The sequence below is a fragment of the Seriola dumerili genome, unplaced genomic scaffold (assembly GCF_002260705.1).
Source record: "Seriola dumerili isolate Sdu_G_001 unplaced genomic scaffold, Sdu_1.0 BDQW01000003.1, whole genome shotgun sequence".
Classification (NCBI taxonomy): domain Eukaryota; kingdom Metazoa; phylum Chordata; class Actinopteri; order Carangiformes; family Carangidae; genus Seriola; species Seriola dumerili.
This window is the reverse complement of record NW_019174258.1, coordinates 4,192,743-4,206,864: the sequence shown is the minus strand read 5'-3', so window position 1 is coordinate 4,206,864 and position 14,122 is coordinate 4,192,743. Positions and strand designations below refer to the sequence as shown.

The 14,122-nt window shown below is 40.6% G+C and overlaps 3 protein-coding genes and 2 non-coding genes across 5 annotated transcripts; 4 read left to right on the top strand and 1 right to left on the bottom strand.

Annotated features, from left to right (window-relative positions):
* The first annotated feature begins 276 nt into the window (after positions 1-276).
* psmb1 (proteasome subunit beta 1) lies at positions 277-2,983 on the top strand. The gene is made up of 6 exons (XM_022745323.1): positions 277-464; positions 848-955; positions 1,273-1,354; positions 1,735-1,864; positions 2,133-2,239; positions 2,366-2,983. The coding sequence occupies exons 1-6, from the start codon at positions 364-366 to the stop codon at positions 2,549-2,551; spliced, it is 714 nt and encodes a 237-aa protein (XP_022601044.1). The 5' UTR covers positions 277-363; the 3' UTR covers positions 2,552-2,983.
* Positions 2,984-4,072: 1,089 nt separating this feature from the next.
* On the top strand, positions 4,073-4,144 carry trnap-agg. The gene has a single exon. It is a non-coding gene; the product is annotated as a tRNA-Pro (tRNA).
* A 412-nt stretch (positions 4,145-4,556) lies between these two features.
* On the top strand, positions 4,557-4,628 carry trnap-ugg. The gene has a single exon. It is a non-coding gene; the product is annotated as a tRNA-Pro (tRNA).
* Positions 4,629-6,436: 1,808 nt separating this feature from the next.
* psmc3 (proteasome 26S subunit, ATPase 3) lies at positions 6,437-8,823 on the bottom strand. Its single transcript, XM_022739906.1, has 2 exons — positions 7,855-8,823; positions 6,437-6,893 (listed from the first exon to the last, which is right to left on the bottom strand). The coding sequence occupies exons 1-2, from the start codon at positions 8,797-8,799 to the stop codon at positions 6,555-6,557; spliced, it is 1,284 nt and encodes a 427-aa protein (XP_022595627.1). The 5' UTR covers positions 8,800-8,823; the 3' UTR covers positions 6,437-6,554.
* A 47-nt stretch (positions 8,824-8,870) lies between these two features.
* tbp (TATA-box binding protein) lies at positions 8,871-14,109 on the top strand. The gene is made up of 9 exons (XM_022739946.1): positions 8,871-8,966; positions 9,456-9,681; positions 10,107-10,287; positions 10,444-10,621; positions 11,032-11,119; positions 11,428-11,519; positions 11,725-11,892; positions 12,125-12,219; positions 12,552-14,109. Exons 2-9 carry the CDS (start codon positions 9,631-9,633, stop codon positions 12,629-12,631), a joined length of 933 nt encoding a protein of 310 aa, XP_022595667.1. The 5' UTR covers positions 8,871-8,966; positions 9,456-9,630; the 3' UTR covers positions 12,632-14,109.
* Positions 14,110-14,122: the final 13 nt, after the last annotated feature.

Genomic DNA, 14,122 nt, shown 5'->3' with positions numbered 1-14,122 from the left:
TACAAACAACTTATTATTACTTGTCTTGTAAATCTGTTTACCTGCAGTCCAGCAATCTGCAAATCTGGATTATTCAATTATTTGGTTTCTGCTTTTGATATATTTTATATTATCCTTTCAAATCAGACAGAATTACCCAGTGCTGTAAGGTCACATATAATTCTGGTCCTGATGAAAGCTTATGTAATGCTGGCCTCACTGACAGCGCCTGCTTTATTAGAAACATCCTGTGGGGGCGCTCTGACACAGAGTACGACTGAACACGCGGGCGAGCAGACAGTAAAAGAAGAGGCTGCCATATTGCAGTGATACAGCGACTTTACCTGGCAGAAAGCTGAACACTGTTGTCTATCCGTAACAAAGATGCTCTCTGCGCAGACTTTTGGAGACTCTGGGAAGATGAAAGAATATCATTATACCGGTCCGGTAGAGCACCGGTTCTCACCGTACGCTTTCAACGGAGGGTGAGTTTGATTTTCCAACTGCTGGCTAGCTAGCCTACTAGCTAACATTTACCTCCAGTTGGACTGTGCTAATGAGCTAGCCAACTTAGCACACGGAAACAAAACAAAGGTAACGCTAATGAAAAGTTTGAGAACAGAGCAGGGCTTGTTAGTCCACAACACGAGCTATTCCCATAATAACTTACTGGGAAGTTAACATTAATGGCTATGGATGTATAAAAGGAAGGATTAGTTAACTAGTACCACAGTTTCAGTTTCGTATCAGTAGCTTAGCTTCCGTTAGCAAGTGTCAGTGACACCAGTGCACTTTCCTGTTTAGTGACGGTGTTTATAAGATGAATTAACTAGTCTGTGTTGTGTCATTTATTCGTTATTATTTTCAGAACTGTACTAGCTGTTGCCGGGGAAGACTTCGCCATCGTAGCCTCAGACACCAGGCTGAGTGAAGGCTACTCAATCCACAGCCGGGACTCACCAAAATGCTACAAGCTGTAAGTGTGCACAGTCACCTCCCTCCCTACTTTCAATGAAGGGCAGCAGAATTAACAATAATAAGACACCATATCATCACTATATCATCACTAATTAATCTGTCACGGGTCCTCCTGTCAATTTCTTGAAGTCACTGCAGCGTCAGTACTCTTGTAAAATGGACAGTGCCGTTTCCCTGTGACTATTAATGCTGTACTAGCTCCTCGGTTACAGGCCCGACGGTATTGGGGATAAAAATCACCCGTCAGTGCCACATGAATGACTGAAGGATATACTGTTCTTACTGTGTCTGTTGTGCTTGTTTCTCACCTTACAGGACAGACACAACCGTCATTGGATGCAGCGGTTTCCATGGCGACTGCCTGACTCTGACCAAAATCATTGATGCCAGATTAAAGGTGAGCTGATTCAGGCAGTTTCGTTCTCTCATTAGTCTCATCCTTAAAAAAAAAAGTATATTTCTGCTGATTCTGCTTGCCCCTGCCCAGCACAGTCTGTTTATCTCAGTGCTGTTTACGACAGAATTCACAATAGTCTGATTTTTTATGTGTCTTGTTTGCTTTTAATGATGACAGTTGTATTTTTTTCAGTTTGAATTATTCTAAAAATCTCTTACAAGAAACTTTGAGTGACTGTGTATACATTATGGATATTTGTTTTGCAAGGTCTCCTCTAAATTGCACAAACACCTTAAATAGTCTCCAGTGTCACCACAGTTAATTAACAATAAGGATGTCATCTTGGTTCTTTTCTTCTCTTGTTCCGTCTTTACTCTCAGATGTACAAACATTCAAACAACAAGACAATGACCAGCGGAGCCATCGCAGCCATGTTGTCTACCATCCTATATAGCAGGAGGTTCTTCCCCTACTACGTCTACAACATCATTGGAGGACTGGATGAAGAGGGTATGTACTTAAATTCATCAGCTAATAAGATTAGAATTTTTTTTTTGTAAGTTTGTCCAGGATGCTGTTACATGATGACATTCTGATCTGCTGTAATTGCAGGTGACTGAAAGTATTATGCTGTTAAAGTCTGTGGTTTGCTTATATTGTGCATCATTGTATCAAAGTTATATTCTATTATCTTTGCTGCGTCTAAGTTGGAAACTGTAAAGCTTTTACTATCTTATTGTAATAAGTGTTATTTTGTCATATTTAATATCTAATGTAGGCAAGGGAGCAGTGTACAGTTTTGACCCAGTGGGCTCTTACCAGAGAGACACCTACAAGGCTGGAGGATCGGCAAGTGCCATGCTGCAGCCATTGCTTGACAACCAGGTACATAACACACATGCATACTAACTAAGTATTCAGACAAACAAATGTACAGTGCTCCTGTCAAGTTTCCTTACAGTGGACGAGTTATGTTCATGTTTGTCTCTTTCCAACACGTTCTGCCCCCAGATTGGTTTTAAGAACATGGAGGGTGTGCAGCATGTCCCTCTGACTCAGGACAAGGCGGTTCAGCTGGTCAAAGATGTCTTCATCTCAGCTGCAGAGAGAGATGTCTACACCGGAGATGCCCTTCGGGTTTGCGTCATCACTAAGGAGGGCATTAATGAGCAGACTGTACCTTTGAGGAAAGACTGAAGAGTAAAAATGATGTTTCCATTTGCTTTCTTCTTTGGTCTGTTCTTTCCACATTCACACTGTTGGTTTGGCCCTTTTACATCAAGTTTCTTAAAACAGGAGTTTTGATCCAGAGGTTATTCAGGTGGCCTCTTATGTGAGGCTTTTGCTGGGGAGCTGATTTTCCCAGTTGACTGTCTACATTTATTTCAAATGTATGCTCTTCTCCTGCTTTCCACAATTACTCCCTTCATATTTTCATTATTCACACATCCTTGTTTTTGTGGATTGCCAACCTGATTCTAGATCAGCACTCCTGTTCTGAGAAGCAAGTTCTTCCCTCACCCATGCCTAGATTCTGCATCTGTTTGGATTTTTCATTATGTTTTGGAAGGATACATACCCTGCTATTCTTTTTACATTCTTAATAAATGTAAAGAACTGAAAAATCTGCTGCTCTTGTTCATGTGCATGTTTTCACACTGGTACACACTACCTCAGATGTACTTACAATGTTGTGCTTAGTTTTTCCCTAATTAAGAAAAAGATAATAGAAAATGAAAATCGCTGCCACCAGAGGTAAAAAGGCAAAGAGTGTGTTTATAGATTGGGTGGCAGCCACCAGTACTAAGACTAATAAATTAAAATGCAGAAGAAAAGTGTTTAGTAAATAATTTTTAGTGAACTGCAGCATTGCTTCTTACATTTGCAGGACAGTAATGTACATTTTTAACGTTTTGTACTATCAAGTTTAGATATCTTATATCTTGTTTTAATTTAATTTGGTCATCAGCCTTTTTTTTTTTTTCTACGGTGGCCCTGTGGGCCAAACATGAGGGCGAGGGCGGGTATAGTCACTGAAACTGGGGGTCGCTTGGGTTTAGCAGTTTTTAGGGGATAGCAGTTGTGTGAATCCCGCGCCCTCACTGGCAGAACGGGACTTGTGAGTGCAGTGACCGGGACGTCATGCTGATGGTCAGTAAAATATCCAAACCATAAGCTGGCTGCTAGTGCTACAGTGTCTGGTTTGCTATTTCTACACGTTAAACGCAGAAAATGCAAAATGTGTGGGTGTGGCAGCTTCGGAGTTAAATGAAACCTTCGACAGACCTGCAGTTACAGCAGTAAAATCATTGTCCTCCAGTGGTACCATATGTATTTTAATAAATTACCAAATTATGCAAAGTGTTAAGCTTGTTCTGCTGCTATTATTCTTCATTGCAAAACGTAAATAATTATTTTCATCTGTAGCATTTAATTTCATTATTACATTTATATCGTTAAGTTTCAAAATGGAGTCATTGCTGTTATTGTTACAATTAGATTGCAATGGCTATCATTAAACTAAATTATAGGGATGATGTACACATCTTTGGGGCATGCCTATCATGCACAGTCAGACGCACGTATAAATGAGACCACCGGGGGGCGCTGTTGGACCAGATGAAACTTGAAGCCCCAAGTCGCCACATCATCAGCTAGAAGAGTTAAATTACAGGTCTCAGATGGAAACAAATTCAGATGTGTACAATTGTACATAGAGGCTCGTTGGTCTAGGGGTATGATTCTCGCTTAGGGTGCGAGAGGTCCCGGGTTCAAATCCCGGACGAGCCCTTCTTTTTAACCTGTGGGTCACACAACTGAGAAACTGTTGTACTGATAATTTTTCAGGCAAAGCAAAAGACTATGGACTACAAAACCTGCACCAAAATGTACTATATATTATTGAGTTAACCAGTTGGAATACATGCAGATGAAAAAAGTGCAGAAAAGCACTGGCAATAAGCTAAATCCAAATTTTTATATTGAGTGGTGTCCAGTCAATTGTTTGGAATTTTATCCGGTCCTGAAATGACAGAACAAAACACTAGGCTGTTGACTAATCTTGCAACTACAACATAATGAGTTGTGTTGAGAGCGTGTTGTTTACATATATGAGATGTGGGGCCCTAAGATGCCACATCACCAATTTGGATTATTTAATTGATGGTAGAGAGAGACAGATGTTTATGAAATTATGACATCTGGCTCGTTGGTCTAGGGGTATGATTCTCGCTTTGGGTGCGAGAGGTCCCGGGTTCAAATCCCGGACGAGCCCTTATTTCTTGACTCCTGGGGTCACAGAAATTTGAATAATCTGAGCCTTTTCGTAGGCTGTTTTAACTGGGTCTTAGAAATGTTCTTGCCTTGTCTGTACTGAACCTCCCTGAGACGCCTCATTAACAAGATAAAAAAAAAAGAAGAAAAAAACATTTTCATGTAAATCGAAAAACACACATTTTAACACACATACACTTATAATAGCCTGTCTCAAATATGTACAGATAGGATCAAACAACAGGCTGATGTGTGATAACATTGTCTTGTGAAAAGGTTTAAAAGAACTTCATGAAATCCTTGAGTGGTTGATTATGTGTTTTGAATGTGATGCCAACAACATTGTGCAGTAGTGTGAATGTTTCGACAGCAGACCATGGAATTTTACACATTATTTCAGTTCTGAACTTTGTTTTAAATTGTTAAAATGGTAAATGGACTTGCACATATATAGCGCTTTTCTAGTCTTACTGACCACTCAAAGTGCATTATAATACTTGCCACATTCACCCATTCACTTACACATTCATGTATCTTACTCATACACTGATGGAATGGCCCAGGGCGGCAGAGGGACAGTGCTTCTGTGATTGTGTCTTGCTTTTGGGTTGTCTGTTGGTCTTTGGTGATTAGACCCCATCATGATGTCATCATATTTGAAAGGGGGTGAGGCTGTGCGAAGTATAGGCAACTCCCCGGGGTCAAGACACTGGTCGTGGTGATGGGGTTGGGGATGGGAAGAAAGGAATGCTGGAGATCTGGGTGTGATGAGGAGTGGACTGAAACAACAGCTGACAGAAGAGGAGAGAACAGATTTGACAGCAGTTTGACAGCAACAACATTATTGGCTGGTTGAGATCATGGTGAAATCTGATTGGTTACCAGAAACAATAACAACTGCCTGTCCATCTGTGCTATCCACATGGGACATGAGAACTGTGATGGAAATCAAAGAACCAACTTTCCTGCCACCTGAGTATGGCGGCTCACACATTTAGTACATGTCCTTCTTGAGAGAAATTCTTCTTTTTATTATGTTTGTTTATAGAGAATTATAGAGACTGATCATTTCAACTGCGTGACATTCGCCTCACTCATGCCCAAATCAGAGCCATGGTGATGTGACATTTCTGGGTGAGAGAGGCAGATGAAAATCAAAAATGTAAGTGCAGAAACTTTTTTTTCTGATGAGCAATTTAAGTCCAAAACCACAAGAGAGATCCTGGAAATTTGAAGTGAACATAGTTGGTTTGATGCGGTTTAATTTTGTTTGTTAATTTGCTGTAGCGCACCCTGAAGCAAAAATCTGCCAAAAGTTCTGAGGTCTGTCTCATTTTCATGTTCCATGTGTCCTCCACACAAATTAACACTGCATTTGAAAGAACTTTTCAGGGCCAGAATGGGGAAGGGAAATGATTACAGTAACCAACAACTCTTAAAATGTACACAACCTATGGGCATGTGAGTATTGTTTTAAGACACGCATGAAATAAATGTTACTCTATTCTTTAATATGATGGCTTGTGCATCTCACCAAGAGGCCAGTGACACTAGAAATGAATGCAGCTGACTGATAAGTAATGTGACCTCACAAGAGATTCCAGTGTTAGAAATTTCACTTTGATTAGTTAATGACTTGACTGATATTATATATTCCAACAGGGCTACTTTTAAATGTATGTTTGGATAACATGGATTGAAGGAATAAAATCCACAGCAGTTGCACCACCTGAAACCAGGAAAATATTTTCAAACACAGACTCCACCCTCCTTGTTTAGCTGGAGGAAACAACAACACATAAACAGTTATGATGTTTTATTTCTTTTTATTAACTCAAGATAATCAACAATCGTAAGAACTGTTTACTCAGCAATTTCTTTAATAATCAAAGACTCTCACACATAAACACAGACACAGGCAGTGTCCTCAGGCATAGTACTGAAGGTTGGCCTTCTTCTTGGCCTGGACCTCCAGGATTCCCTCCATGTAGTCCTCATGGTTCAGCTCTGTGGCTCCACGACGCAGTGCGATCATACCGGCCTCCACACACACAGCTTTGCACTGGGCTCCGTTGAAGTCGTCGGTGCAGCGGGCTAGCTCCTCGTAGTTGACGTCAGGACTGACGTTCATCTTGCGGGAGTGAATCTGCATGATGCGAGCTCTGGCCTCTTCATTTGGCATGGGGAACTCAATCTTCCTGTCCAGACGACCTGAACGGAGCAGTGCAGGGTCCAAGATGTCCACTCTGTTGGTGGCAGCAATCACCTGAAAAATATGCACATTATTACTGTAGCAACGTTGTAGTCATCATACTGTAGATCTAAAGCTAGAAGGTACTGTGGTGAAGATGAAGACAAGAAAGTAGCGCAGGAAGTCAGTGTTCAACTTTTTTTTTTTTTTTTAATTATTATAAACTTTAGGAAAATTATGATTTCAGTTTTGTATATTTACTAATCAATAAATTCCCCAAATTTATTATTTTCGTTTGGGAAAATGTGCAAATCTTTGTATTATTTTATTTTGTACTGTCCCGTGGCCATGTTTCATATTTAAATTTTCCGTATTTACCTTTGTATTCTTTATCTACGTACTTATGCATTTCATATTTATTTTGTGTGCATTTAGAATAAGAAATCTGCCACCTGAACATTGTGAAGTAGTCAGTTCAATTTTGCTATAATTTTGAATGATACACGTCCTCTTTGTTTGGCAGTTTCCACAGATGAAAGGACACTGAATATAGACTAGATTTTAGATTACATATATACAAGAAGGATGCAAAAGTCCCAAATGCAAAACACTGTTTGATACGTGTTTATATTCTCTTGCAGTTATGGTGATGTTAAAATTAGGAATGATTGTTTGATGTTAATCATATAAGATTAAGGTGTATTAATGTTTATATATTGTCTTTTGCTGGTTTTAAATACTGCATTACTGTAAAATGATACAATTCTGAAATCATCTGTAATTTTTTCACTTTCTTGTCTTGTGGTACTAAATTTTATTGTCAATTTAACACTACAGAGCGATTACAATCAGATTTCTGTCAGAATGATCTATAAAGTATGATTTTGTGACTACATTACATCCTATTTTAAATGTAGCTCCAGTTTGTCTTTCCCTGGAGTCCAGTGTGACGTAAATCAGACAGCACAGTATACAGAGTGTATATCAATTTACTATGGGGTGTTTTACACCGGTTTTTTGGTGGCAGCATATTTACCTTGACCTGCATGTTGGGCTGAAATCCATCCAGCTGGTTAAGCAGCTCCAGCATGGTCCTCTGCACCTCTCTGTCTCCTGCCTTCTCGCTGTCAAACCTCTTGGTTCCGATGGCGTCCAGCTCGTCGATGAAGATGATGGATGGGGCTTTTTCTTTGGCCAGGGCGAAGGCGTCTCTCACCAGCTTGGCTCCGTCTCCGATGAACATCTGGACCAGCTGTGGACCGGCCAGCTTCAGGAAGGTGGCCTTGGTCTGAGCGGCGCAAGCTCTGGCCAGGAGAGTCTTCCCTGTGCCAGGTGGTCCATACATCAGGACCCCTTTAGGTGGCTGGATACCCAGGTTTTCAAACTTCTCCTTGTGGTTCATTGGCAGAACTATGGCCTCCACCAGCTCCTGGATCTGTTTATCCAACCCTCCTATATCGCTGTACTGCTCTGTGGGGCGCTCGTCCACCTCCATGGCCTTGACCCTGGAGTCGTACTCGGTGGGCAAGGTCTCCAGGATCAGGTAGGAGTCTTTGTTGACACCCACCAGGTCTCCGGGCTTCAGCTTCTCGGCGTCCACCAGCCCGATCACCGGCAGGAAGTAGGTCTGTCGAGTTGAGGTCTTGATGACGGCGCACTTTCCTTTTCTCTGGGAGTCCAGGTCCACATTAGCCCCGTCCTCCTCCTGGTCGTTGGGGTCCACATCCAACAACTCGATCACATTAGACACCAGGTACGGCAGGGTTTTGTTCACCTTTATCTTCTCCGTGTTTTCCTTGATTTTATCCTTCATAGCCTGCAGCTCGTGGGTCACCCGCAGCACCTCGCTCTTCATGATCTTTATCTCGCTGTCCAGGAGCCGAGTTCGCTGAACTATCTCCTCTGTGGACATTTTTAACACTTCTTCACCGATGCCATCCTCCACCTCGTCCCAAACTGATTTGTCACTCAGCGACGCCATCTTTGCTCTGTCTGTGAGTGAACTGTGACACAGCGGAAAATAAATGTTCAACTTCCGGAAGCAGCCGGAGACGCTCGTGAGTGCCGAAGAAGAGAACCGAAGATGACACGAACCCGAGGCTGAATTAAATCTTTTTCTGTGCTGGTTTTAACTACGAGAGGGTGACTGTAAGTTAGCAAGCAACGTGCTGCGGTGCACTGGCAAATGGCAGAGTTATTTGGAGCTTATTTTAGCACATAAAGTCGCTGCTTTCACTGTGGCCACAGCACGTTTGACTTACGGCTGCATTAGCTACTGTAGCTAACATTAGCTGTGCGGCTAACTTCAGCTAGCCACTGTTTTGATGTGTTGCATTTAGGAGTCTTTCAAGACATTTTGTTGCAAGACTGCTTGTGCATGGATACATTTGTCAACCGTATACCTTTTAGAGGACACATCGTGCACATGGTGTCAAAATGAATGAACGGGCCGAAGTAACGCGAACAAACATGAAAGCTAAAAGTCGTAACTTAGTTAGCAAGCTGTGGATGTGTTGGCGCCACAGCGGCGGCTCCATGTCATTTGCAACTGCTTCACACAGCTTTGACGATGCACGGCGACAGAAAAATTAATAAAGTGATTGTCTGAGTTAATCTTGTTTCTGTCCTCCTTTTCAGGCACGACATAGCTTTCAGAGAAGAAGACACAACAAAGAGTGTCCCTGCAGTCCACTACACCGTGGTTTCTGTTTTTATTCAGCGCAGCTTTGAGGCACCTGCTGTGTAAAGTTATCTCAGCCTGTGTTGCCGCCTGCTCTTGGGTGGCAGTGAACCAACGTGAGGCGCTGAAGAGATGGATCAGAACAACAGTATACCAGCCTTCCAGGGGCTGGCCTCCCCTCAGGTACCACGTTAATAACAGCTTTGGTTAAAATATTCAAAATGAAAGCAAACTGAAACATGTGCTTACAATAACTTTACATTTATAAGTATCCTCTTATTCAGGGTCAAAACGTAGTACTACCATTATTTTTCACTGTGTTCCAAAAAGCAATTAGTGAGGACCAATGTGAAACAATCCTTTTTGTGATGTTGCCTTTAATGGCTGGACGTTATGTATTGTTAAAAGGAAAGGCATTATAAGCTGTAGCTTCAGCCTCCACATATTTCAGACTGCAGAAATCTTTGTTTTTGAATTTGTATATTTATAGATATCAATCAATTTCTTTCTTTTGCAGACAGAAATAAAATTGTTTTGTTTGTGTTGTTCCTAATGTGGTTCTTCTCAATCCCAACTTCATGTTATTTTGGTGGTGTCTTCTTTTGCAGGGTGCCATGACCCCAGGCATGCCAATTTTCAGTCCCATGATGCCATATGGTTCTGGCCTGACACCCCAGCCTGTCCAGAATACCAACAGTCTGTCTATACTGGAGGAACAACAGAGGCAACAACAACAGCAGCAGCAGCAGCAGCAGCAGCAGCAACAACAGGCGCAGCAGGCCAACACAGGTACAACACTCACTACTGTCCATCCTTTCCCAGCCATATGTCATTAGATCATAACCTCATATCCCTGGAACTGGTGTCTTCCCCATTTATTCTGAGAAAATAATATTTATCATCCAGTTCATGTTATTGGAAAAAAAAACTTTCTTTGGTCTCCAGGCCTTCCAGGTACATCGGGGCAGACCCCTCAGCTTTTCCATTCCCAGACAGTAGCAGGCTCCACCACCACAGCGCTACCAGGGAACACCCCGCTTTACAACACCCCGCTGACTCCCATGACCCCTATCACACCGGCGACACCAGCCTCGGAGAGCTCTGGAATAGTACCACAGCTACAGTATGTTTCATATCCATATCCATATAGTAAATGAGTATCATTATATGCCAAATGAGGCCATCACTCTTGAGAATCGTCTACTTAATACACACACGTTTCCCATTATGTTATGTTTAGTTTAGCTTACTGCTGTATTTTCCTGCAGGGGAAACACGAGTAAAGATCAAAATTATGATCAAGGTGAATCAAAATTTATTTAGACCCCAAATATAAATGTAGCTGACATTTTGGACATTACCAGAGGGTGTCCTGGTGTCATGCTTAGATATGAATGTTTTTTATTACCAAAATTTGACTGCATTGCCATTATTTCCACATAATTGAATTCGATTTTGAACTACTGACTTAACAGTTTTCCTTTATGCCTCTCTATCAATTCTCTGTGCTTTCCTTACTCTCCCTGCTATCAGAAATATTGTATCTACTGTAAATCTGGGCTGTAAACTGGACTTGAAGACCATTGCCCTGAGAGCCAGGAATGCAGAGTACAACCCAAAGGTAAGACTGCCACACAGTAATATGATCAGCTCTATATTACTCAAAAGCTCAACAATGTGGCTTCTGTTTTCTTAAGCTGCCATCAGTATGCTGTAAAAGTTACATGGAACGATTCTGATGATTCTCTGATATTTCTCTTAGAAATGTTATCATACCATCATTTCCTTTTATGCACAGAAATAACAAAACTGATGGACATTTCTGCCCTCAAAATATACTGGATATATTTATGCTAAACAGCCCACACAGCCAGTTAAAAGGAATCACTGTTATCATAACGGGAATCCTGATTGTCCTACTCCATGTAGCGTTTTGCTGCTGTCATCATGAGAATACGAGAACCCAGAACCACTGCCCTCATCTTCAGCTCTGGGAAGATGGTCTGCACTGGAGCCAAGAGGTCAGAATATAGTTTGTTTATTGACATTTCATGTGCTAAAGTTAATGATGAAAAGCCAGTAGAGTTGACTTTAGTAGGGATGATAAACCTTGTCAATTATGAGATACAAGACACATGCTAGCTTGCCTTTCTCCACCTTAATACAAGTCCAGTTTTCTTCTTCATCTTTCCCTGTAATCTGCCTCTCATCGACTCACCTCTCCAGTGAGGAGCAGTCGAGGTTAGCAGCCAGAAAATATGCTCGTGTGGTGCAGAAGCTCGGTTTTCCTGCCAAGTTCCTGGACTTCAAGATTCAGAACATGGTGGGAAGCTGCGATGTGAAGTTCCCCATCCGGCTGGAGGGTTTAGTCCTCACACATCAACAGTTTAGCAGGTGATTTTTGTCGTGTTTTTTATGTTCTGTGCAGCTAAAAGCCATAGTCACTCATTTCTAACCTGAACCTGGGATTGCTTGAAATTTATATGACTTTTAGCATAAATTTTACAGACAATATCCAGGTACTAATATCAGGCAGGCTTGCTGTATTTTTCTCACCTTAAAATTGTTTCTTAATGATTGATCTAGTTCTTGTCATGACTAAAGTAAAGTGACTTGTCTACTGCAGTTATGAGCCGGAGCTGTTTCCAGGGTTAATTTACAGAATGATCAAACCCAGAATCGTCCTGCTCATCTTTGTTTCTGGGAAAGTTGTACTCACAGGTAAGACCAGCTTCACCTCGCTTATTACTAGTTATAGATCAGAACTAGAGTTAATAATATTAGCTTATTGCAGATAAATGGAATGGAATCTGTGTATATATCAGCTAATAAGTAAAAAGAAATTGCATTACAACAATGTAAGACTAGGTTTGAGTTGATTTACAAACCATTATATGATGCATCAACTAGAGAGCTCTAAAAAACAAACAAAAAAACAGACATCTAAAATCTCAAAATTCAATAAAACTTTAAATAAATATCATCAAGACCATGATGTAACTGGGCATAGTAACTCGTTGTAGTTAATGACATCTGTTTTGTTTGTTGTTCAGGTGCCAAGGTGAGAGCAGAGATTTATGAAGCGTTCGAAAACATCTACCCCATCTTGAAAGGCTTCCGCAAGACAACGTAGGACCTGTGGTTCCTTCCTTTACTATCTCCCCAACCCTGTCTCTTTTTACTCGAACTTTTTTTTATTTCCATGGAAGTATCATCTATATGTTGACCTCTACAAGTGGACTGCTCTAAGGGCTTGTTGTACAGGGATGTAAATAAGTCGCTTTTTACTTTTCATCCCTCTGGTGATTCAGATTTTTTGGAGAAACAAACTTTTTAAAGGTCTTTTTTCTGTGTTCTGATCACACATGATGGTATATTTAAAACTCAATCCTTTCTATTTGTTTTTTCAGGTGCTTTAGTTTATGCCCCATTTTTCAGAATTTTTTGTTGCCCTATCACATCCCTGATTGTACATAAGACTGTAAGAAAATGTAAAAAGTTGCTGACTGAAAGAGAGGCGGGCTCACTGAGACTATTGCTGATTTTATTTTACGCAGTTTTAAATAGTTTTGTACATTGTATTTTTAGTAATTGTCAGCTTGGTCTCACAGTTATATGAACGTGTTTGGGTCTGTCAGCCCCACATTCCTATTACAGTATTATAAGAATATAGTTTCTCAAGTCTGCTTTTTGAGAGTTTTATCATTGTACCATGTACATTAAAAATCAGTTTATTCAGCATAGTCCTATTTTCAGAAATGCTGGAAGTAGATTTAACCTAAAATTACAAATTTCAATGTGAGGCATGGTATGGTCCAGTCTGTTAAGTCTGCAGTTACAAGTTGGATGCTCTTAAATTTTGAATTGAAAGAAGTTAAACTAAACTGATCCAAATCCTCCTGCTGAAGTTGTCAGCTAGTTGTTTGTTGGTTCTTCAAGGTTGGTATCACTTGGTTTTGGTTTCTGATACATTTGTACTTAATTCTCTGGAGTCAGTCTAAAAATAGTTTTCTGTAGAAACAGTTTACATGTCGTAAACAAGAAGTCTTTTAATGGTTAATCATATTATATATATTTCAACTGTAATTAAATGAGTCCAGCCTTTAAGGGAACAATGCTCTATAACTTCTTGAGCTAACTGGACGCCTTGACTGCAAGAGCAATCAGGATCAGACAATTAGACAAATTCCTCCAGAGCTAAAATAGAAAGACATGATACAGTCTTAGGTAAAAGTGGCCAACTACTTTATCTTGAATTCACATTCATTAGCACTAAAAGACAGTGTGATGGCAGATAAACTATGCATCATGTTGCCATGTTTATGTATTGTCCTTAAGTTTTTTTTTAATGTACTTTTTGGCCATTCAAAACTATATTTAAATGTTTTTCTTTGAGGAATTATTTTTGAATGTATGCAAATCGGTTGAATCTGGCTGGATCATCCTCGCTGATTGCTCAGCAACATACTTGGCCAAATGTCTACATTTAGATGAGTTTAAATTTTGGGCACTTGGTGTGTTTGTGTGGCACACAGGCGATTTCAACTAGACACATCCTTGAATGTAAAAGTTAAGCAATTAATCAATTAAAATTTTTGGATTCACAGTGCACTTGGTTTCCCAC

What these genes read in the sequence shown, in the direction of transcription:
- psmc3 (XM_022739906.1), bottom strand. Translation starts at nt 8,799, where the DNA reads ATGGCGTCGCTGAGTGACAAATCAGTTTGGGACGAGGTGGAGGATGGC. An exon ending in AGCCCAACATGCAGGTCAAG is followed by an intron (nt 6,894 to 7,854) that starts GTAAATATGCTG and finishes CATATTTTTCAG; the next exon opens with GTGATTGCTGCCACCAACAG.
- psmb1 (XM_022745323.1), top strand. Translation starts at nt 364, where the DNA reads ATGCTCTCTGCGCAGACTTTTGGAGACTCTGGGAAGATGAAAGAATAT. An exon ending in TCACCAAAATGCTACAAGCT is followed by an intron (nt 956 to 1,272) that starts GTAAGTGTGCAC and finishes CTCACCTTACAG; the next exon opens with GACAGACACAACCGTCATTG. An exon ending in TCATTGATGCCAGATTAAAG is followed by an intron (nt 1,355 to 1,734) that starts GTGAGCTGATTC and finishes CTTTACTCTCAG; the next exon opens with ATGTACAAACATTCAAACAA.
- tbp (XM_022739946.1), top strand. Translation starts at nt 9,631, where the DNA reads ATGGATCAGAACAACAGTATACCAGCCTTCCAGGGGCTGGCCTCCCCT. An exon ending in ATGCAGAGTACAACCCAAAG is followed by an intron (nt 11,120 to 11,427) that starts GTAAGACTGCCA and finishes TACTCCATGTAG; the next exon opens with CGTTTTGCTGCTGTCATCAT. An exon ending in TGGGAAAGTTGTACTCACAG is followed by an intron (nt 12,220 to 12,551) that starts GTAAGACCAGCT and finishes TTTGTTGTTCAG; the next exon opens with GTGCCAAGGTGAGAGCAGAG.